Genomic DNA, 23,744 nt, shown 5'->3' on the forward strand with positions numbered 1-23,744 from the left:
GTACTTGTTTATTTATGAGAGCTATTAGTTATTCCAGAGGCAGGCCCGGCTCTAACATTTTTGCAGCCCCACGCAAAAAAAAAAAAAAAAAAAAAAAAAAAGCAACAAGCCACTGTAACCCCCCCCCCCCCCCCAGCGCCGGGCTGCCGAAACCCCCCCCAAACCCCGAGTGCTGGGCCGCCCCGTCCAGAGGAACTCCCCGTGGAGATACTCTGAGAATCAGAGGGCTTTTCCTGATTTAGCATAGCCCATGACTAGGCTGCTAGGCACTGTGAGACTGCAATGACTAAATAATATAAAAAGCAACAAAGAGACCTGTGCTCTCCACAGACACTGTCATTGTCTCCTGCCCAAGGCACCCCCCACAACCTACTGCCCCACAGGCCTCTCCCCCTCCCCAAGGCAGGGCGCTCTGGAAGCCGAACAACCGCCCCCTCCCTCAGCACTGCAGCCGTGACGCGTCGCCCACCCGGCTCCCGTCCCGTCCCGTCCACCAATGGGGGAGGGATCACGCCGATGTGGTCTCCATAGTTACGCCCATTCCCCAGCCTGCCGTCAGTCACTGCGGTGAGGCTTTGCGACACTGGCTGTAGGAGTCACGGCAGCTGGCTAGAGCTTGTCAGCTGATTTACTGCACCGGAGAGTGGGGCACAGGGGCAGAGAGCCCTGGGTACCCCCTTCCCCGCGAGCAGGGGCCAGGGCCGGGCCACGCACCACAGACTGCGGCAAGATCGGGTCTTGCCTGTACAGGTTAGTGCCTCGCTTCGGGGGAGGGGTAACTTCCTAGTCCCACGGGGGACCCCCACCCCCACTTCTAGGGAGGAGGCTTTGTCTCCTTCTCCGAGTGCGACCTCCCGCGCCGGGGGGGCGTGGGGCTTGGTTCTGCAGCGCGAGCCCCCTTGGGGCCGGGCTCAGCCTGGCAATCCTGTCCCCCCGCGTGAGCCCAGCTAGGTGTGGGGGACGGGGGCTGCCTGGCACTGCAGCTCAGCTGGGTGTCAACTGGGTCATTTCAGGGGGGTTGCGTGGGTGGCAGTCACTTGCTAACATTGTCTTGGAATTACCCCAATCAGGAGGTTCAGGATCTGGCTGAGTTGCAGACCCATTGCTGTCACCAGACCATATTAATTCAGTTAATTGTGTTACAGCTTTCACTTTCCAAACAGTTATATGTCTTTATGAATTAGTACTCTTTTAGAAATTGGGCTCAATAAGAGGTGAGTTTCCATGAGTATCATGGCACAACATGTGGTTACAATATGAGGGAGGGGGGAAGGATTCTTTTTGCATATTGGAACATAATGCCTGTGGAGGCGAAACAGATGTTACAGTGGTACTAGGTTTTAGTTGAGTTGTGGACACTCTCCATCACCACAAGTATTATAGATGGCATCCTACCAAATTCCATTTTGGTCAGTTTCAGGACCAGAGGTTTTTAAAATTTGTCAATTTCAGGTCTTCAGTTTAAATTTCACCATTTAGTATCCCTGGGGGTCCCAACCCAAAAGGCAGGCAGAGTGTGGGGGTTGCAAGGCTATTGTAGACGGGTCATGGGATTGCCACCTGTACTTCTGCCCCGCTACTGGCAGGGGTGCTGCCTTCAGAGCTGGGCAACCAGAGAGAAAGGCTGCTGACTGGGAGCGCAGTTCTAAAGCCAGCACCACCACCACCAGCTGTGCCAAAGTGGGGATTGCAGGGTATGGGAGGGTTGGATTACCATATGTCAGGTTTTCCCAGCAGTCTCCTGCATCATGGGGGTAGAGGTGACAGCTCAAACTGCGGAGCTTCCTGGAGGTGGGTCTGACCCATCCCAGGAGTAGCCCCTTCAGGGGAAGAGGAAGTCTTGTCCCTCCCCATCCCTAGCTGGACCCCTGTGTAGTGTAGGAGCCCCTGACTAGGTGCCAGATTTCACAAGGGAGATCAGATTTCATGGTCTGTGATGTGTTTTTCACTGCCATGAATTTGGTAGGGCCCTAATTATAGAATCAGTTAATAGGTGTATGATGGCACCTATTGCTCATTTAAAGCAAATCCCCTGTTACAGGGTAGTCTTTAGGAATTAGTAACTTTGGTAGTGACTTGATGCCAGTCAGGAACTCATTCCTCTCCATCCAGAGCTCAGGATTTCATAGTCATTGTTTTCCTCAATTTACTATTGTTGTGAAAGCAGATGCTTGCACCCACATAGCACTTGGTGGATTTACATGACACTTCATGTAGGTACACAGATGTCAGCCAACACAGAGCTCATTGCAGGATTGAGGCCTGTTGTATCTTTTAGAATTTTTTTCTCCTGGGAGGAATTTCCCTGTGTGGTAGGACAGGAACATGAACGTGAGGGTGACTGCAAATGACTTATTTACAGATTTAGCATCTATTCCTGTGAAGATTTATGCACATGTTTAACTTGTGCAGGTAAGTAGCCCAACTGAAGTAACCAGGACTCCTGAAGTTCATAAAGTTAAGCACTTGTATAACTCTTTGCAAGATCAGAACCTTGGAGTATAGATCTTGCTACAGCAGCACAGCCTCTGACTAGGTTAGAGATTAAATGAATTCAGTAAACTGAGTTATGGTAAAAAGAAGAACAGGAGTACTTGTGGCACCTTAGAGACTAACAAATTTATTAGAGCATAAGCTTTCGTGGACTACAGCCCACTTCTTCGGATGCATATGCATATGCTTATGCTCTAATAAATTTGTTAGTCTCTAAGGTGCCACAAGTACTCCTGTTCTTCTTTTTGCGGATACAGACTAACACGGCTGTTACTCTGAAACCTGAGTTATGGTAGCACTTTTTGGTCAATGAATGTTGCTGATAGCTTTAGATATCACTCATGAATAGAGGGAACCTCTGCTTCTTTCTCCTTCCACAAGTTTCAGGATAGAAAGATGTTGATAATTGTCATCTTATGTTTTTGTAATACACCCATGTACGTTAAGACACTCTATAGATAACAGTATAGGGTGACTTATATGGTACAGCACCTTTTGATTTCTGTGTTCTGGGAAGTTCTCTAAGAAATTAGTAGCTTTAAAAAGAGCTCCTGATTAGGGAAACTTGTATGAGTTGTACAAGAAAAGTCATCATAACATGATCCCTATTGTTTTATGTAATTCCTTTCATAATAGAAGGCAAGATAATCTTAGGAAATAGCAAGGAGTTTTAAATCTAGTTTCATAACTACCTTGAGTAACTTGTACTTCATGTGACAGCTTGAATGAGGAAGGTTTTTTGAGAAAAAACGAAAGTGAGATTTTTTTTAAAGTCATCATTAAGGAAAAAACCCTTCATTACAGAAATGAGATGCTTTTAAAAAATGGCTAAAATTAATGCTATGTAAATGATTTTATAAAATGAGAAACTAGAAATAATTCATCTTCTCATATAAGCAACTGTAGAAGGTATGTTCAGCCTTAGTCTCATATTTGTATTGTTAAAAATTATAGTCTGCAGATGTATGACTTTAATAATTCTGTTCACTCACTCAGCTGGGGTGAGTAAAATATCCACCTTTAGTTTTTTCATTATCATTGCTATCATGATTAAAGTTTAAGGTGTATATCTTGTGTCTGGGCTGGTAATATTTTATGAATATTTTGCAAGCCAATAAAGTCCTAATTTTAGAAAGTCTGCTTATTTATTATTGATTTGGTATTTGTTTGGCAATAGTGTTTAGCGAATTAATATCTTTATTTGTAGTACGGTAGTACATATGACCCAATCAAGACCCATTATATTAAGGCTATAGAAACAAGTAACAAGAAGACAGTCCCTGCCCTAGAGAGCTCACATCATATGTTTATGATAAGATGCAACAGGTAGCTAAGACAGACAGATGACCCAGGGTGGCATTTGAGAATTGACAAAATGAGTGATCTATCTATCTAAAACTTCAAACGTTGGCCTTTTTAGGTATGAAGTACTTGTAGATTAATTTAATTCCAAGGTTAAGATGAAATTTATCATTTAAATGAATAAAGGTAGTTAAACTTTCATGCATTCTGTATAGTTTCTTAAAAACAAAAAAAGAGGCTGGATCCTGCAAAAACTTAATGCGTATACTCAACAGGACTACTCGCACATAAAATTAAGTGCATCCAAGTGTGATGGAGGCAGCTTTAAATTCATGACACCTAGAATAGAATAGTTTCCTCCCCAGTATGAGGTAATTCATTTTCATTTTTCTGACTATGATTTTATTAATGTTCCACAGATATTTCAGACTTTTCTGAAATGGTTAGAATTAATGAAGATATACCACACTAAGAGTTTATACTGTACCCATTGCTGTATATTTGAGTGCCTAGTCTAAGATTAATTACCCTTTTACCTTTAGGGTAATTTTCCAGGCCAATTTAATGCTTGGTCAGCCTGATGAGACTGATAGCCAGGTTGCAATCATTGTATAGATACCCATGCATAGTACCTGGATTGAAACCATCTACTCAGTTTATGTGAGCCCCTTCACAGCCTACCAACTTGGGCCAAGTTCAAAATAGTGATGTGGGACCTGATCCTGCAAACATTTCTGCACGTACTTAACCTTACTACCACAACCAGTCCCATTGACTTCAGTTGGCCTACTCATGGTTAAACATCTGCACGAGTTAGCAAGATTAGGGTTTTGAAGGTGAAAGTCTTTGTATCCTGTTGTTAGTCCATAGATACATCAAGTCTTCTTGACAGCTGCTTTAATTTTTTGTCATCAGATGTCCAGAATTGAGCATCGTAAAATGAATAAATGTACAGTTTAACTCACCAGCTGTTAATTCTTCTCTTCAGTTCCTTTCTCTCTGCGTGGGGGAGGAGGGGGAAGTTTCATTAAAACTTGCCAACCTGAATATCTTTTTGTGACTTCCTGCATGTAAGTAATATCCTGCTGTGCCAGCACAACAAGAAATTCGCTTCTTGGTTGTGCTATAATGTTGTAAATAAATGGATTTTTAGTTGAAATGTAATAAAAAGAATTTGGATTCTTGCAGTGCTTTCTTCGCTTGTATTTTGTCTGTGAATCTGTACATCTTAAAACAGTATTGAAATCATGTAGCTGTTATTTTAAATTCAATACATTGAGTGGATAAAGTACAAGGGAATAATTGTCATTCCCTATTCTGGTAGAATGTTCTACACTTGCCACCTGTCAACCGAGATGATAGTAACAGTCTGTGATACGTGTCAGAATGAAAGACCTGTCTTCAAAATCATTTTATTGTACTTAGTATAATGCAACATATGCACTCTAAAACTGTATTTATTGTGGTGATTCAAAGGCATTTCCATCATTGACACTTTTAAAATTATTTATTTGGATAGGTATACAATATATAATTTTCTTCCTTTCATTTTAATAATAGGCAAGGAAAGCATCTAGCGGCATTTAAATTAGATAAAAGCTGAATTTAAATCATCATCATAATGGCAAATCCGAAAGGGATGTTGCCTCCTTGCTGATCAATTGCCACCTAGGTCCTTAATGTGACCTGGCTGGATATTCAACTTATGTCCATCACAGGCGATCTTATCGTGCCACGGAAGGTTTTGGTGACCACATGATTGCTGGCCATGTAGCAACATTCCTCAGTAAACACGTTTTGGAATTTGTTGGTCTTCCACCCTAATAATGTCTGTACCAAGAAAGCCTCTGAAACCAAAATAGTGCTGATGGAGGTGGTTGCTGGGATTGACTGAATGCAAATGTATTCTGTAACTACTGAGAAACTTTTGAGTTACAACTAATACATTGATTGGTACTGACTGTATTTACTGAACAACCAGCATGTGTGGGTGGCATCATCTAGTGGTGAAAACACAGCCTTGGGAGTCAAGCCATCTGTGTGACTTTCTGTGTGACATTGGACAAATTATTGTTTTTGCTTTTAAAAGCATACACTTTTGGCATGGTTCTTGGGGTCAGTGCTGATGCCAGTATGATTTATCACAAACAATCTGTGAACTGAAGTGTTTGTAAATCAAATATGGTCTCAGACCATAACAGCTCCGAAAAGAAACACATTACAATTGTCAAGTAAATGTATGTATTTTAAAATGTGTGTAATCTGCGTGTTAGTGCAACATAAGTCAGAAGGACTAGGAAGAAAACATTACATCCTCTACCAATTGTATTCTTCTCTATTTAGAAAACTCTTATACTTTTTTTTTCTACATTGTCAGTGGAATTCAAATATGCCTATTTTAGATTTGATATCACAAAAATACAGAGATGACCACCACCCATGACATCAGCACTGATCTGTGAACTGAATTTTGGGTTTTCAGACAATAATACTAATGTTTTTTACTTCCACAGCAGCTTTAATACAAGGATTTTAGTGACATTTACAAATATTAATTAAGCTTTATAACAGATTTCCAAAAAGCATTCCAATGAAGTTAGATTATCATTATAGCCCCATTTCGAATCGTGGAAACTGACATTTGGGGGGGTTCAGTGTATTTCATTTTGCTTTTCGGTTAACCAGATCTATCTTGTGATGTTTCAGATTACAGTGAGTTCTACTGTAATGTAGACTTTAGAAGGTATGAGCACACTGTGCACAAGACAGCATGGAAATTGTTATTTAGTATAAGCATGTAGAATAAATTTAAAATATTTTCCTTTTTGTAGAAGAACTGAGCCTAGTGTGTTGGTGTTGAGTTCATAGCCAAGACAAATTATTATTTTGAAAATTAACTCATGGATTAAGCCTGCTAAGATAGTGAAAGATTCCTGTGCTTCAGCACTCCCAAAACAACTAGTTAGGCCCCCTGAAATGTAAAATAAATAAATTATGCATACTTTTAGTTGTAACATTGTCAACAAACTTTCTATTTAATTTTAAAATCTCTTGCAATACAATACTTTTTTTAAACATATCCTAATCATCTTTCCCATAATTTGTCACAGACATGTACATGCATATCTAGATGTCCAATCTTAAACACATCCCTCTTCCTACTTGCATCCAGGGAATGGAAATATTACCAGTCATCTGGTATGTACTCCTGTGGGAATTCTGCACCACTGTGCATGCACATTATTGATGTCCTCCGCAGATGTCTTTGCTTCCCCGAAGAAAAATGGCTTTCTGACGGGGAAGCCACAAGAGCGGTCATGTGACCCTACCCAGAAGTACGTTTCAGGTGCCCAGGCAGCCAGCAGAGAGGTAAATCACTGTGGGGTAGGAGGTGGGATTGGGGAAGACCCCGGCTGGTGGTTCCTACCCTGCGCCTAGCTTGGCTGCTAGTCTGGGCTGGGCCGGAAAGGACAGGACTTCCTCTTCCCCTGCACGACATCCGGGGCCGGGTCAGATCCACCTCCAGATTTCTCCCCGGCTGCAGGAAGCTCTGCAAACTCCTCCCCTCCTTCCTCCCGCTTCCTCCACCCATTGCTCCTCAGCTGCGGGGGAGAGGGATCCCTATACAGGGATCCAGACCCTAATACCCAGACCCTCCCGCCAAGCCTCAGAACCCTGCACTCAGAACCCCCCTGATGAGTCCCGGAACCCCAACGAGCCACCCACACCCAGATCCCCACCCCACCAAGACCCAACCAGTTGTACCTGGATTCTGACTGAGCTCCACTGCCCCCAGCATCTGGACCCCCCGCTGAGCCCCAACTACCTTCACCTGGATCCCCCTGCAGAGTCCTATTACCATTGTACCCAGAACCCCCCAACAAGCCCCTGTGCATCCACATCCCCTCTGCACCCAGATTCTCCACTGAACTGCCCGCACACAGAACTCTCTCAACTCACACCTGGATCACTCAACACTAAGCGCCTCCACATTTGGATCCTGCCTTGCTGAGTCTGCCTCCCACACCTGGTGCACCTGGCATGGAGGGCCAGGGCCCTTGGGTGTTTCTGGAGCAGGCCCGGTCCTTGTACTGTCAGGGTTGTGTGCAGCCTCACCACTGAGTCCATGTCTCAGTGGGCAGGGGAGCTGCACAGTGATCTCCCACCTCTGTGCAGCCAGTGGCCTGTGCTCCCCAGTGCCATGCTGGAGCCTCCACATTTATTTGACAAATAAAATTTGCAGAATTTTAAAATATTGTGCACAGAATTTTATTTTTTTGGCGTAGAATTTTTAATTTTTTTGCGCAGAATGCCCTCAGGAGTAAATATGCAGAGGATTAGCAAGGAGATTTAATGACTGGCACCGAAGATGGTGGGTGTCGCTGTCCAGAGGCAATGCACTGGTGAGAAAACCCCCTCCTATCTAGCTGCTGCGATTCCTATCATAGATTAATTTTTGTTTGGGTGTACTCCTGTTTGATGTCTCAGAAATGTACCCCTCCTCAGCATCCATTTTAGGTTCTCTTTTATGGCGAGCAGCTCCAGTACCAAAGTTGTGTCTGAACAGACTGTCTACACTGAAAGTTCTGCTGCAGCTTAGAGAAGTCATGAGTAGTAGCAAAGGCCCAGTAGCTTTTTGCACACGCAGGAATCATATCCGTTTGTGCTTGATTCATGTTTAGAAAGTTATCTTCACAATAGTAAGGATTAGGAACTAATTTTATTTTAAACGCTAACTTAGATTCTACAGAGGGTGATAGCACTCATCCCAGGCAAATTGGTGAGTGGATTTTTCAAGCCATGATAATGCTGTATCATAGGATCATAGAAATTTAGTGCTGGGAGGGATGTTAGCAGGTGATCTAGTCCATCGCCTTCACTGAAGCAGGACCAGGTAAGCCTAGAGTCTATACCATCCATGACAGGTGTTTTGAAGATTTTTAAGAACAGGTTTGACAATCATTGGGATTCCGCAACCTCCATTGGCAACCTATTCCTGTACTTAATTTTTTCCCCATATGTAACCAAAATCTCCCTTGCTGTAGATTAAGCCAATTCTTCCCAGTCCTACCTTCAGCAAACCTGGAGACCAATTGATCATTGTCCTTTTTGTACAGCCCTTAATACATTTGAAGACTGCTATTAGGTCCCTCTTCAGTCTTCTTTTCTTAAGACTATACATGTCCAGTTTTTTAACCTTTCCTCAGAGGTTATCATTTTTGTTGACCTCCTCTGAACTCTCCCCAATTCAACCACATATTTCCTAAAATATAGTGCCCAAAACTGGTCATACTACTCCAGCTGAAGCCTTGCCTTTGCTGAATAAAGCAGGATAATTATCTCCTATGTCTTACCTATAATACTTCTGTTAATACTCTCTCTGGAGTGTATTAGCCTTTTTCATGACTGCATCACATTGTTGGCTCATGTTCAATTTGTGATCCACTATAACCCCCAGATCCTTTTCTGTGGTACTACTGTACAGTCAGTTCTTTCCCATTTTGTATTTGTGCATTTGATTTTTCCTTGTAAGTGTAGTTCTTTATGTTTATCTTTATTTGTTGATTTCAGACCAATGCTCAAATTTATCAAGGTGATTTTGAATTCTGGTCCTGTCCTCCAAAGTGTTTACAGTCCCTCTCAGCTTGATCCCATCCACAGATTTTGTAAGCATGCTCTCCATTCCATTATCTGAGTCCTTAATGAAAATATTGAATAGTATCAGATCTAGGACCGATCCTGCGGTACCCTACTAGGTGCGTTGTCCCCATTTGACGACAAACCATTGATAACTACTTTTTGAATACCATTTTTCAACCACTTGTGCACCCACTTTTTAGTAATTTCATCTATACCACACTTCCCTAGTTTGTTTTTCAACTGAAGCACTTAAAAGCATGTGCAAAATTTGAAAATCTAAACAGCAAAGGCAATATATCTGACACATTAGTGTCATATTAAGTTCTATAGCTTACATGCTTGAGACATGGGGAAGAGTGATGGACTCATTAAGGATAGGCTTTTAACTCAGCTTAGATTTCTATGCTGAAGCATCTTGCTCAGATGATGATCTCAGTTATTCTGTAGTATATGAACTTGCTTGGTTTGGTGGTAACTTATATCACCTGATGTGTAAAATAGTAAATTAAAGTGTCCCACGCTTGAGTTCAGTCATAAATATCCAGTTTTTTAAAACTCAACCTTGTTCTTTGGCTTTCTGTTGAGAGGCCTCTATACTCAATTGATCCACTTTATCTATCTTTTTAAGAATGAAAATGTAATTTAGTTTAGAGAGGTCTCTGGCTTGAATAAAAGAGGTTTATATAAGCTTTTTTTTTTTTTTTTTTTTATCCAAAATTTCAAGGAGCACACCTTGTTTAGGAAATGCATGGATTACAATAACTATGCTCAAATAGATATGATCTGGGTTAAATTCCTAGCTTTCTTTCCAACTATCAGTCATAAATTGTGCACCAGAAAGTAATTTGAAATGCATTTGATCTCATAAATTTTGACCCTCATTTAAGTTTAAAATTTGTTACTTAGTAGTGATTTTTCCAACTGCAGAATGGGTAGTAAAAATGTTTTAAAAACATTGGATATATTTAATATGATTATCTGACATTTTGGACACTTATAATTTAAGGAATTGCTTTCTCACTGACTAAATTTGAACATAGCAACTACAATTGCCATAAATTCCGAACTTCACTTACCCACTTAGGATATGTCAACACAGCAATTAAAACCCCCCAACTGGCCTGTGCCAGCTGACTTGCGCTCACAGGGCTCAGGCTAAAGGGCTGTTTAATTGCAGTGTAGACATTCGGGGTTGGTCTGCAGCTCGAGTTCTAGGATTTTCCCAGCTCCAGCTCCAGCATCTACACTGCGGTTAGCCTGAGCCTGGGTTTTTAATTGCAATGTAGACATACCCTTACACACACTTCTCATAATATTTTGAACATAGTTACTTAATTAAACATACACAGTTATTTCTCTTATTCAGGATTAATATTTGAGCTAAGCAAAGATTAGCTAGTGGAAATGTGCAGATCCATCAGATACTTGAGTTATGGATAAACACAATTTATTTTTTTTTAAATCACTTTCTCTTGATGTTTTTTCTAGATAGCTGTATTCTGCATTCACCCCGGTGAGGTAGGCAGGCAGCAGGTCATATGGGGTGAACCGTCAGGAAGAGATGGAGCATAAAGGAGAAAGGGAAGGTTTGTGTAGGATGGGGAACAGAAGGCTGATAGACCCAGTCTCAAAGGGGAACGATGGGCTGAGTGGGTTTTAGGGAGATGTGTGGCAGGTAGCAGGATTGTACAGAGGGCCAGGAGGAGAGGAGTGCCTGGAGACATTGGTGGGGGGAAGCAAAGGGAAGTATGAAGAGGAAAAAGGGTTGGGGATGGGAAAGGTGGGGGCAGAAGGAAGGGGTGTGGTACTCCACACTTGACAAGTTTCTTATGATTCATCAGAGTAAAGATCCTCTTCCTTTGCTTCTCCATTACATAAGCCTTTCCCAACTCAAACACCAATTCTTCCTTCATACTGCACTCCACATAATTCTGTTTCTATCTCTCTCTCTCTCTCTCTCTCTGGCCTGGTCTACACTAACCCCCCCAATTCAAACTAAGGTACGCAACTTCAGCTATGTGAATAACGTAGCTGAAGTCGACGTACCTTAGTTCGAACTTACCGCGGTCCAGACGTGGCAGGCAGGCTCCCCCGTCGACCCCGTGTACTCCTCGCGCCGAGCAGGATTACCAAAGTTGACGGCGAGCACTTCTGGGTTCGATTTATCGCGTCTTGTCTGGACGCGATAAATCGAACCCAGACGTTCGATTGCCTGCCGCCGAACCAGGGCGTAAGTATAGACAAGTCCTCTCTCTCTCTCTCTTACACTTGAGAGTGGTGATTTGAAGGTGAACTGCAAAGTAGGTTAAATATATCAGCTTTTTCTGTTTATTTTTTCCAGTAGTAAAATAGGTCTTTGGCAATTTTAAAGTTCCTGGACTATAATTCATCCTATCTTAATTCAGTGAATTAAACTAAATCAAATTAATGCCACTTTAATTCTGAAGTAAGCTAAACCAAAAATTCAGTGAATAAGGTAAATTGAATTTAGGCTACTTTAATTCTGAATGAGTGTGTCCACTCAGGGGTTTAATTCAGTTCAACTAATCTACCTTTAATTCACACCTATAGTTAATTTGGATTAATTTTCCTGAATGTTATGCAAGAAAACCTTTAGCCTGGAAGAGATACAGCTCACTTTTAGGCATCCAACTTTAATGCCACATTGCAGGTCCTCCACAAAATTGCCAGAGTCCTCCAGAGAAGAAGTACTGTACTGACAACTAACATGTGATATTGCATTATGTAATTATTCATTCCCTTCTGCTTTTGATCATTTGTTAGTAGATACGTTTGTCTGCTACTGTAGCTTGCTGTTCATTGATGTAAAAATATTGATTGCTTACTAACATTAAATGTTTTTTTTTTTTTTTTTTTTTTAAAACAAGAGATGTATTTGGTATTCAGTAATGATAGAGAAGCTGTATCCATTGTAGCCCAACTTGTTCATCTGTTAACATGAGCAGGTGGTATTTCCTGAAAATGAAGTTTTTAATGAAGGCATTGAGAAACCATAATAAAAAACTAGAAGAAAACAGGTAGTTATGGAGATTAATCTGTTTCTTTTTTTTTTTTAAGGACTTCATCTTAAACAGTCTTAGGGTTTGCAGTGTTGTGTTTAGGTACAAAGTTCTGAAATTTAAATACCTTTTCCAGTAAAAGTATAAAAATAGACAAATTTTATTTTGCTGCCTATATTTTTCAAGAAATTTCCTACATTTTGCAGGATATTTCCTTTGTTTGTTTTTGACTAGTTGGGGAGTTTGGATGTGAAAATGTTCTAAGACTTTTGTATGTGTTTGTAAATATTTTTCTGAAACCTTGAGACTTGTGAAAATCGTAGTTAATATGTAATGTAGGTCAGTTAAGTTTTATAAATTAGTTGATTAAAACACTTAACTCTGCAATTTTTCCACATAAGTCAAAGGAGAAGAAATGAAGCTTGTGTTTTAATAGAGAAACATCTGCATTAACTTTGAAAATATTGGCATTTGCATCTGGAAGGTGATGTAAAATTGAGTTATTACAAATTAAGAATGTTAGTTTCATTCATAGAACAGTTAGCTACTGTTAGTTTCCTGGAATATAAGCAGTAGGAAATAAAAAGGCATGTGTACAAAGTATTTTCCATAGTGCTTATTAAGATTTGTACTAGTTTCTTAGATTGTCACTATTCTATGTATTTAGTGATGGATTGCCATTTTGTTCTTTTTCTTCAAAACTATGAACTGTTAGATTACATTCCCAGTGAGGCATCACTTATTGTCATTAACAAATACGGATGCTGGGTTATTGTAGTGAAATAAATAGTTTTAGTATTTGTTATTGAGACCATATTTTTCCTAATCATAGAGGTGAAAGGAATGGCACATATGTTTGTGTATATATGAGAGTGCAAGGGTAATACCTTGCTTTCAGGATTAACTCTAGCTCATCTTCCCAGACCCTTTATACAAGTGCTATGGCTGGAGGACTGAATTTTTGGGAGGCAGATAAGGAAGAGCGCTTCGGGAAATTGAGGCTCTAGTCTAGATTTTGTAGGACTGGAGTAAGTCCCACGCTAACTTTTTCTCTTCTGTTGCTGATAAACTCTTTACTTTTTCTTCTTATAAACACTAAGGCTTGAAAAGACCTTGCTGTCTGCAATTTTTTTTAAGCCATTCCACTAATTTACAAAGCGTTCTTGTATGGTCAGGATTATGATTTATTGAGTATTGTAGCCATGTTGGTCCCAGGATATCAGCGAGACAGGGTGGGTGAGGTAATATCTTTTATTGGACTACGATATGCTATTTTTATTACCTTGGCATAGGTGCACAAATGCACCACTTTTGCTTTAGTTTAGGTACAGTTATGGTTGAAATTTTTTTTGTATGTTGCTTTGAAAATCTACATTATTAACAAAAAAGTTTTGCTAATATGTTTTGCTAAACTACTTATGAAATATCACAACTCTTTTTAACAATGTACTGCTCTGATTAGAAGGTAACCGTAGATGGGTTTTTAAATTATTTTTTCTTGCCTCTGTTACAATTCAGTTATTGGGAGCAGTCAGGAAGGGAACAATTGATTTGGCATTGCATAACAATCAACAATAAATTTTCTGGCATGTTGTTACAGAAACTCATTCTGATGTAATTTGACCAGTATTGTAGTTACCACTATCTATCTTGGTTCTGCACTATTCTTGTTTGTTAAATCATAGTTCTTTATAAATGTAGTCTAATCAAACAGAAGACACAGCCCACCACAAATTGATCTTGCATCTTGAAGTGACAGCTCATGTTACTCACTTGGCTTGGGCTTTGTGAAAAAAATTTGTATCTCTGCTGCTTTACGGACGTTTGCCACTTGGTAGCTATGATGTATTCTTCAGTAATTTTCCAGAGCCATGCTATTCTCATTGTTTTCTGTGTTTCTGTATATTCAAAATTCTACCCATAGCACATTATCCATTAAAAATATGCTACATTATAGTGTTGGGCCTCGCTGGCTGCATGTGTTGTTATTTATGGTATTAAATAACAGTAGACAACACTTCACAAAACACACACCCTGAAGCATTTGCATGGTAACTTCAGTTTATGTGGGATAGCACTGTTAAGCCAAGAGATGTTGAAGGCCAAGATGAGCTTAATGTAATATAGGAAAGCTGAAGGAAACAAATGTTTTGAAGAGGGAAGGTTTCGTGGCATACAAAAGGTGATTCCAAACACAGGGATGGTATAAAAGCCAGGATTTTGGGGGATGAGACAAAAGGCCAAATTCGAACATAAGAACGGCCATACTGGGTCAGACCAAAGGTCCTTCTAGCCCAGTATCCTGTCTTCTGACACTGTCCAATGCCAGGTTCCTCAGAGGGAATGAACAGAACAGGTAATCATCAAGTGATCCATCACCTGCCGCCCATTCCCGGCTTCTGGCAAACAGAAGCTAGGGACACCATCCCTGTCCATCCTGGCTAATAGCCATTGATGGATCTATCCTCCATGAATTTATCTAGTTCTTTTTTGAACTCTGTTATAGTCGTGGCCTTCACATCATCCTCTGGCAAGGAGTTCCACAGGTTGACTGTCCATTGTGTGAAAAAATACTTCCTCTTGTTTGTTTTAAAACTGCTGTCTATTAATTTCATATGGTGGTCCCTAGTTCTTGTGTTCTGAGAAGGAGTAAATAACACTTCCTTATTTACTTTGGCCACACTAGTCATGATTTTATAGACCACCATCATGTCCCCCCTTAGTCATCTCTTTTCCAAGCTGAAAAGTCCCAGTCTTATTAATCTTTCCTCATACCTATTAATCTCCCCTCATAAGATTGTCACAGGAGTTTTGACTTGCTCTGTTTCTGACCTGGGTGGGTCCACACCTCCTTAGGTTACCTTCCCAAGTAACTGGGATTACAGACACAAGCCACAGTGCCCAGCTTGTGTAAGCAAGATGTATGAAGTTGTATTTGCATACGCCAGTTCTGAATTTGGTTCAATGGGAATAATTAAGAGGAGAAAGACAATAAACCTCAAGTAATATGTTTGCAGATGGGATTGAGGATAAAATTCTCTTTGGGCTAACTTCTCTATTTGAGCAATTTTTTTTTTAATTTTGTCATTTTAGAAGCAAAGTGGGAGGTATGTGTTTTTTTGTTTTGTTTTTTGTTTTTTCACCTTAATTTGCAGAATGCCTTTTTAGTTCCTTTTACAGTACTTAGTGTTGGAGGAGTTGGGAACAAACAGACTTTATCACGTGTGTTCACAAAGCTCTTTTCTGTAGTGCACAAGTAGAAATAGTGCAAGATTTCCTTACTTAGGTTCTGTCTGAATTTGACTATGCATCAGCTTTACTCCGACTGCTTTTCTGGCTTGGTCTACACTAGCAATTTATGATGATATAATTACATTGCTCGGGGTTTTGGAAGATCCACACCCTTGAGTGACTCAGTAATATCATCTTAATTCCCGGTGTATACAGCACTGTGTAGATGGGAGGGCTTCTCCTGTCAATATAGCTACTGCCTATTGGGGATTATAGACGCTGATGGGAGAATCTCTCTTATAGGTGTAGGTAGTGTATTCCGTGAACTACTACAGTGGCGCAGCTTCAGCATTTTAAGCGTAGACAAGACCTAAGTCAGTTACTTTGTAGTTTAGTTGGAGTCTGAGCTCTGGTAACATGCTAAAAGATACTTGTGGTGGACGAAGCTGAAGGAATAGTTAGGGTACGTCTACACTGCGCAAGTTACACCGTGGCCACGGCAGCACTGTGACATGGGCAGTGGAGTCACGCTTTATCGCCAGGGGAGAGCTCTCCCGATGATTAAAAAATAACCACCCCGAATGAGGGACGATAAAGCACTGTCTGTACTGGCGCTTTTCAGTGCTAAAACTTTTTTTCACACCCCTGAACGACTAAAGTTTTAGCGCTGAAAGTGGTAGTGTAGACACAGCCTTAGAATTAAGTCATTAGCTAGTGAGCTCTTTGTGGCTGGGACTGTGGACTGGGACTGTATTTGTACAGTGCCCAGTACCATGGAACCTTGATCACTGTGGGTACGTCTATACTTATCTCCGGGTCTGGCGGTAAGCAATCGATCTTCTGGGATCGATCCCGGAAGTGTTCGCCATCAACGCTGGTACTCCTGCTCCGCGAGAGGAGTACGCGGAGTTGACGGGGGAGCCTGCCTGCCACGTGTGGACCTGCGGTAAGTTCGAACTAAGATACTTTGACTTCAGCTACATTTCTTAGTTCGAAGTGGGGGGTTAGTGTGGACCAGCCTGTATGTGGTTCTTAGATGCTACTTCAATAAAAATTGTTGATGATACAGATGGTTGTCAATACAGTTACTACTGTAAGTGTCCCAGCTTCTTTAGAACTGGCCATGGGGATACTTTGGATTTCAAAAATATTTTAATTCCTGGTATAGCTTGGATCTCTCTTAAACATATCCAGTGTAGTGTCTTCCAGGGGATGCAGATGTAGCAGTCTATCTCATCCCAACCCCTGCAGTAGATAATTTAGTTTTTAAATATTTCTGTTTTAGGGGGTTATTTGTTGCATTTAGCAGGTTTCCTTTCTAGCAGTTTGAAGTTACTTATCTTATATGAGCGAGAAATTCGGGAAGGTAAGATCTGACTTGAACCTCCAAACAAATGTTGCACAGGATAAAATACCAAGCCTGTGTCAGTCACTAATTTACTGCTTACTACAGATATGGAGCTAGAGAGCATCAGGTTTAAGGGCAGTTGATTGCTGTAAAAAAGTACCGCATGTCTTCTATCGCTTGCTTCTGTGCTGGTCTCAACTCTGGCCACTGATTCAAAATTTTAACGTTAAATGTATTTTTGTTTTTAACAAGGAACTCAAGACACAGATCTTTCACCTTTTCCTTTCATATCACCATGGTTGGTTATCATCCCTTGCTGTGTGTATGCATATATCTATTTATATATATCTCTATAGATATATAGAGATATATATAAATATGTATATAACTAATTTTTAAGGTCCTAGGAGATACGGTGTTTTTAATTATCCATAAAGTGTCATGCACATCTACAGAACAGTATGCAGGAGGAATGGCATTTCCACCTTTTAGCACAGCCCTTTTCTCCACCCCTTTTCTCCACTCAATACTCAGATATTTAGCCGTTTCAGTGTTGAATTGTGACATAGTGTTGCAATTTAGGACATGGCTACACTTGCAAATGTAGAGCGCTTTGAGTTAAACGAGCCTTCGTCGAGCACAGTAGAGAAAGCGCTGCAGTCTGTCCATACTGACAGCTGCAAGCGCACTGGTGTGGCCACATTTGCGGCACTTGCAGTGGCCACAGAGAACAGTGCATTGTGGTAGCTATCCCAGCATGCAAGTGGCTGCAACGTGCTTTTCAAATGGGGGCGGGATGGAGTGTGACAGGGAGTGTGTTGTGTGTATGTGCGGGGAGAGAGAGTGGGTTTTTGGGGGGCTGAGAGCATGTCAGCATACTGTCTTGTAAGTTCAGACAGCAGCAGATTCCCCTCCCTTCCCCTGCGCGCCCCCCCCCCTCTCTCACTGCATTCCTGCAGCGATTCCAAAAAAATGACAAGAGTGACCACTTTACTTAAGGGGATTACGGGACGTTTCTGGAGGCCGATCAGAGCGCAGTAATGCAACACTTCATTCACACCGACGCCCGGGCGTTTCACCTAAGGTGCACCAAGCGTTATGCTTCTCGCCAAGGTGGATTACCAGGAGCACTCTAGCCACGGAGTCAGTGCCTTGTGGACGGGTAGTGAGTTAGGGCGCGTGGGGCTGCTTTAATGCTCTCTAACTCGCAAGTGTAGCCAAGCCCCCACACAAGTACATTTGATTCCAAAATGAGAGAGATATGCGAGACTGTGCCCTGTTTGTTACACTTTTATGAATTGTTAGTAAATAAAAGGAGATGAAATGGATCTTTCTGTGGATGCTTTTATAAACTGGACTGGCACCTTATAAAATGATGCAGGTGTAATTTAAATTTCAACATTTTTATTTATTAAATGCAAAATACATCATAAAAGTCATTACTAAGGTAATTTAAGCTAAGCAAGTTAGTTGGAAAGTGATGGAAAAGCTTGTGTATATAGTTTACTTTTACTCTGTACAGATTTCCTCATGCTTGATTGGCGTAAACATGTTCCATGCCAAAGGGGAGATATGTAGTTTAGATAGCAGAGGATTGATGTAAACAGAAGTTATTGGAATCAAATTGACAAGCTCTGCATAAGCAGACTTTCACTATGTCTGATTCCTATATTATAAACACAGTCAAAGTAGATATAAAAACATCACATAAATGATGGATAAACTTTTTAGAGTGCTAAGGAAAAAATATATTTGTAAGCACAAAGGTAATCTTCTGTCATTCATTCTAGTTATGTTTTTAATGGTTAGAATTCGAATATCAGAGCATTTTCTACCCTCTAAAACTATGGGGCGAGGGGGATGGGGAGATGTGAAGGGGCAGCAGCAACAACGACAAAAAATCTGATTTCCAGTATCAGGAAATCAATATTTTTGTCCAGATGAGGTGTGTCAGCCTGTATTCAGCACATTAATAAGATATTAAACTTTGGACACACTATAATAAATTGGCATTAGGTAATAATTCCAATTGGTCAGCAGCCATGAGGCTATCACTGGAAATCACCATGGACCAGAACTACTCTAATTTACTGAACTATGTCACAAATAGTACCAGCGTACCTCAAATGATAGTTTTCATAAAGTGCAGTACTTCTCTGAAAAATGACTTTGGAAACCCATAATGCAGTTTTACATATAACATTTATTTGGTTACAAAGTTTAAAAAAAAAAAAAAAGAGTTTTTTTTTTAAACTGCCAACTTTGCAAATTAAATCAGAGATCTTAGTCTAGACCCTCTTGTAATACTGCTAATAAATAATTGTCATGCTTTTTTCTTTCTGGCTTATGCTTCAGTACCATTAATAAAGATTCTGTTGATAAAATTCTGCTCTCAGTTGCATCTGTGCAACATGTCTCTCTTCACTGGGAGCAGAATTTGGGCCCGGAATTATAACTTGGTTAGCAATTATGTTAAAAATGTGCTAGCCAGAATTCACCTTAATCTCCAATAGTATTGTTGTATCTGCATGGATTACTGGAATAAAAAGCGGTAAAAAAATTTTATGGAAAAAAAGGTCTACAATTCTGGCTCTGAATACACACAGTTCAGCAATTCTGTTGAGTAAGAAAGTACTGGGTTTTTACTTAACTGTTTTTCAGAATTGAGCCACATTTTGTAAAAGCTGCTACATATTTGCTACCTTTTTATAAGAACATTTTTCTGTAACAGTGTTCTAAGCTAGAATTAAAAATTGCTTTGTTTCCTTTGAAAATGCCATCCTCTTAGAGGAGAGGTCACTTAGCTATACAGTATGTGTTATGGCAACATGGGTAGAAAATTTAGAAAGGCACTGATTACATAATAAGTTAGCTGTTAACTGTCAACTTGCTGCCCATCCAAGCACAAACTCATCATGTGCTGCTGTTGGTGGTTCTGAGACCCAGGTTGCATTTATGTTATCAAAATTCTCCAGAAATGGTGGAAGTTATAGTGTAGACAGGCACAAGTCTTTTGGGTGAGATAACCCAGGGCTGGTCTACACTACACAGTTAGGTCGACGTAAGGCAGCTTACATTGACCTAATTATGACAGTGTCTACACTACAGCCTTATCCCACTGACGTAACTGCCCTACTATACTGACATAATAACTCCACCTCCACGAGAGGCATAGGGCTAGGGTGACCAGATGTCCTGATTTTGTAGGGACAGTCCCGATTTTTGGGTCTTTTTCTTATATAGGCTCCTATTACCTGCCAGCCCCGTCCTGATTTTTCATATTTGCTGTCTGGTCACCCTACATGGCTTATGATGGTGTAGGTGGGGTGACGCAGTGTCTGTGTAGACCAGGGGTAGGCAACCTATGGCACGCATGCCAAAGGCGGCACACGAGCTGATTTTCAGTGGCACTCGCACTGCCCAGGTCCTGGCCACTGGTCCAGGGGGCTGTACATTTTAATTTAATTTTAAATTAAGCTTCTTAAACATTTTAAAAACCTTATTTACTTTACATACAACAATAGTTTAGTTATATATTATAGATTTATAGAAAGAGACCTTCTAAAAACGTTAAAATGTATTACTGGCACATGAATCCTTAAATTAGAGTGAATAAATGAAGAGTCGGCACACCACTTCTGAAAGATTGCCGACCCCTGGTGTAGACACTGCCTTACTTAGGTCCCCTATTGGCTGTCTTGTCAATTTCATGGCAGAAGCAGTGAAATTGGCAAGAAAGCTGGACAGCTAGAGCACCACTGCCCTCTGGAGAGCTGGGTGGCTGGACCTGCTCCCGGCTGGGAGGTGCAGGGGAGAATGAACCCTGCTCCTGGCTGGGATCTGGGGCAAGAAACCTGGATAGCTGGACCCCACTCCCAGCTGGAAGTTGAGGTGAGAGGCGAGGAGGCTCACCCCTCCCCTGCTACTGATGGGGAAGGGAGAGGTGAGAAGCCCCCAATGGCTTTCCCGCTCCCCACCGGGAGCCAGGCTATCTGGTCAATTTCATGGCTCTCAGCCGCAAAATTGACAAGGCTGCCTGGCTCTTGGTGGAGAGTGGGGTGCAGACTGCGAGGAGCCCAGGGCACAGCCGGGCTCCTGGCAGGGAGCTGCCAACAGAGCTGAGGAATCAGGCTCTTCTGCAGTTTCAGTCTGCTAGGCCACCTTTGAGTGTGTGGCTAACCAGTTACAAAATATACCTAATATGTTTGGGGCTAAATTCGAAACAGTATTTTGGCTTTGAAAAGAAACTTTAAAGCGCTTAAAAGGTTAGCTGTGTGGTAGAAGGAGCCATCTGGCATGTGCTAGAAGGACGGAAACCTCCGTAGGCTTTGTGTTCAAACCCGAAATGAACTTCTCTTAATGTTAAATCCCATTCTATTCCAAGTTTAAATACAAGAACTGGTAAAAAACAGTAGATAAAGACTATTAATCTTGTTTTTGCAGTCTGCTGACTCTCCCCACTCCACCCCTTCCAAACTGGATAATACACCCATTGGTTCAAGTGAAATAGCTACTTTTAGACCTATTCAAACATCTGAGTTTTGGCTGGAGGCTCTCTTTTCCCCCTCTGCTTTCCAGACCCTGTTGAATCTGGCTTTCTGGTTGTCTGATAATTTTTTTTTTTTTTTTTAATCTCTGTCACCTGCCTTTCACTTAGCACCATTGTCCCAGTTGCTGCAAGGCAGCCATGTTGCCAACTTTGTGGAGGGTTTTTTTGTTTTGTTTTGTTTTTAATTGTGAATCTTGAGATATTTGGTGTTGGGGGTAGGGGGAAGGTCTCAGATCTTAACTGATTTGAGAATCTTAGCTTCCATTTAGCGCGCCCTCCCCCGACCAAAAAAACCCTTCTAGCCCTCATAGTTGCAGAGAAAAGCTTGAAAACATGAATTCTAGAGGCTCAAAAAGCAAATAGAAACAAAACTGTTTTTAAAATCTCATGATTTCTAAGTGAAATTCATGGCTTTTTGGGATGTGACTCATGTCTCTTGAATGGTTGGAGTTGGCAATACAGGGAGGAAGCAGAAAAAGTCAGTGTTGCCAACTCTTGCAATTTTTATCAAAGCCTCTCAGTAGTTGGTGTTCTTCTTAAAGCGCCAGCTCTTGGAGTCTTCTGTTGACATGAAAATCTGGCTTTCATTAGGGGAAAAGATGTCCTCGTGGTTGCAGAGACAAACTTAAAAATGTGCCATGAGTGCACCGTAAAGGCTCAAAATGCAGCAGGCAATAAAAAGAACCTAAAATATATTATTTTCAAAAATCTGCTGATGTCGTTGTAGCCATCATCTTTTGTTTTAGCGAATCTCATGATGTTTTGGGGCCTGACTTTTTTTAATTGCTGGGGGTCACAATGATTCAGTGTAACATACTGTAGACTAGTCTGAATATGAACGAGGAGATTGTAATAACCTTTGACTATTCTCTGAATCGTAACTGGCTAATACAGCACACTTTATGCATTTCAATATGATAATTGTAATTTAGGAAAAAAACTCCCACAATATCAGCTCAGAATAATTCAATTTAAGTAATTCAAATAAAAATACTTTTGGGATTTATGCAGTTAATCTACAGAATATTACAGTGTCTACTTTCAGTTGAGATTTTTAAAATATCAAGGTATTTTTCAAGTCAGTATTTTTTAAATGTCAGATGAATGGGGAGGAATACAAACCATGTCAGGTCTCTGTTGACTGGGCATCTAGCAAATACATATGTGTATACACCACTTCAGACATTTACTTCTTAAACGCTTTGGGTAAGAGAAGAATGACGCTTGGGGGAAAAATGACTGAGTTCGGTGTTGAAAAGCCACCTGTTTAAAAAAGTGTAAGCAACAATATATTATAATACAAACTCTTGCATGCATCTTGAGGTTCTAATAATATCACAAACCACTGAGTTTTACAGATGATTTCTTAAAGTATCTATTATTCTGTCCCTGGTTAGTATTTGAAGACACATTTTAAAATGTTCAATGACTAGGAAAAAAAATCTTGAGCACATTTTGTATTTTACAGTAGGTATAATTGATGATGATGATGATGTTAAGTTTGTCGGGGGATGAGGATGTGGTAAGTGAATCAGCTCTGACCAACACCGTAATCTTTTTGCACAGTTTATAGAGTTTTGGTTTTGGGTTTTTAAATCCTTAAGGCTGCAAAAATGACAAAAGTCCTGAAACTCTGATATTAATGATCTTGATAAAATTTACAGGAGTGAAAGCAAAATGGCAGGAAACAGCCTTGTTCTACCAATCGTGCTTTGGGGTCGCAAAGCTCCCACACACTGCATATCAGCCATACTGTTAATGGATGATGTTTCAATGATTGTCACAGGATGTCATGATGGACAGATATCTCTCTGGGACCTTTCATTAAATCTAGAAGTAAGTCTAAATCTTGAATTTAATATTTCTGTATTTAAAGGTGCGTATCATTGTCCTGAAAGCGTATTTTATTCTTTGGTGTAATTACGTCTGTTCCAGAAAATATGCAATTGTTTTCACACTGCTCCTTTATCCCTCCCCTCTTGCTCACAACTAATCCCTGATTTTGCACCATGAACAACTCAGTGTTATGTTAAGAGCTTGGTCTACAATAGATAATTTAGCCAGTACAGCTAACTTAATATACACTGCAGTTCTTATAGTAAAGACGACTTAACTGTTAAGTCTTTTTTTAAATTCTCCTCAAAAAGAGTATTTGTACTGG

General features: G+C 40.7%; 1 protein-coding gene across 4 annotated transcripts in view; it reads left to right on the plus strand.

Moving 5' to 3' along the window:
* Positions 1 to 572: 572 nt before the first annotated feature.
* Positions 573 to 23,744, plus strand: part of WDR7 (WD repeat domain 7) — a 340,638-nt gene continuing 317,466 nt past the window's right edge. For 2 of the 4 annotated variants that reach the window (XM_034773717.1, XM_034773719.1), the window contains exons 1-2: positions 4,787 to 4,865; positions 23,248 to 23,419. In XM_034773717.1, the coding sequence (XP_034629608.1) occupies positions 4,864 to 4,865; positions 23,248 to 23,419 (174 nt within the window). In that variant the 5' untranslated portion in view covers positions 4,787 to 4,863. Of the gene's footprint in view, positions 751 to 4,786; positions 4,866 to 23,247; positions 23,420 to 23,744 lie in introns of those variants that run through there. The other 2 variants (XM_034773718.1, XM_034773720.1) reach the window with 2 other exon arrangements.

The sequence above is a fragment of the Trachemys scripta genome, chromosome 6 (genome assembly GCF_013100865.1).
Source record: "Trachemys scripta elegans isolate TJP31775 chromosome 6, CAS_Tse_1.0, whole genome shotgun sequence".
NCBI classification, from domain to species: Eukaryota; Metazoa; Chordata; order Testudines; family Emydidae; genus Trachemys; species Trachemys scripta.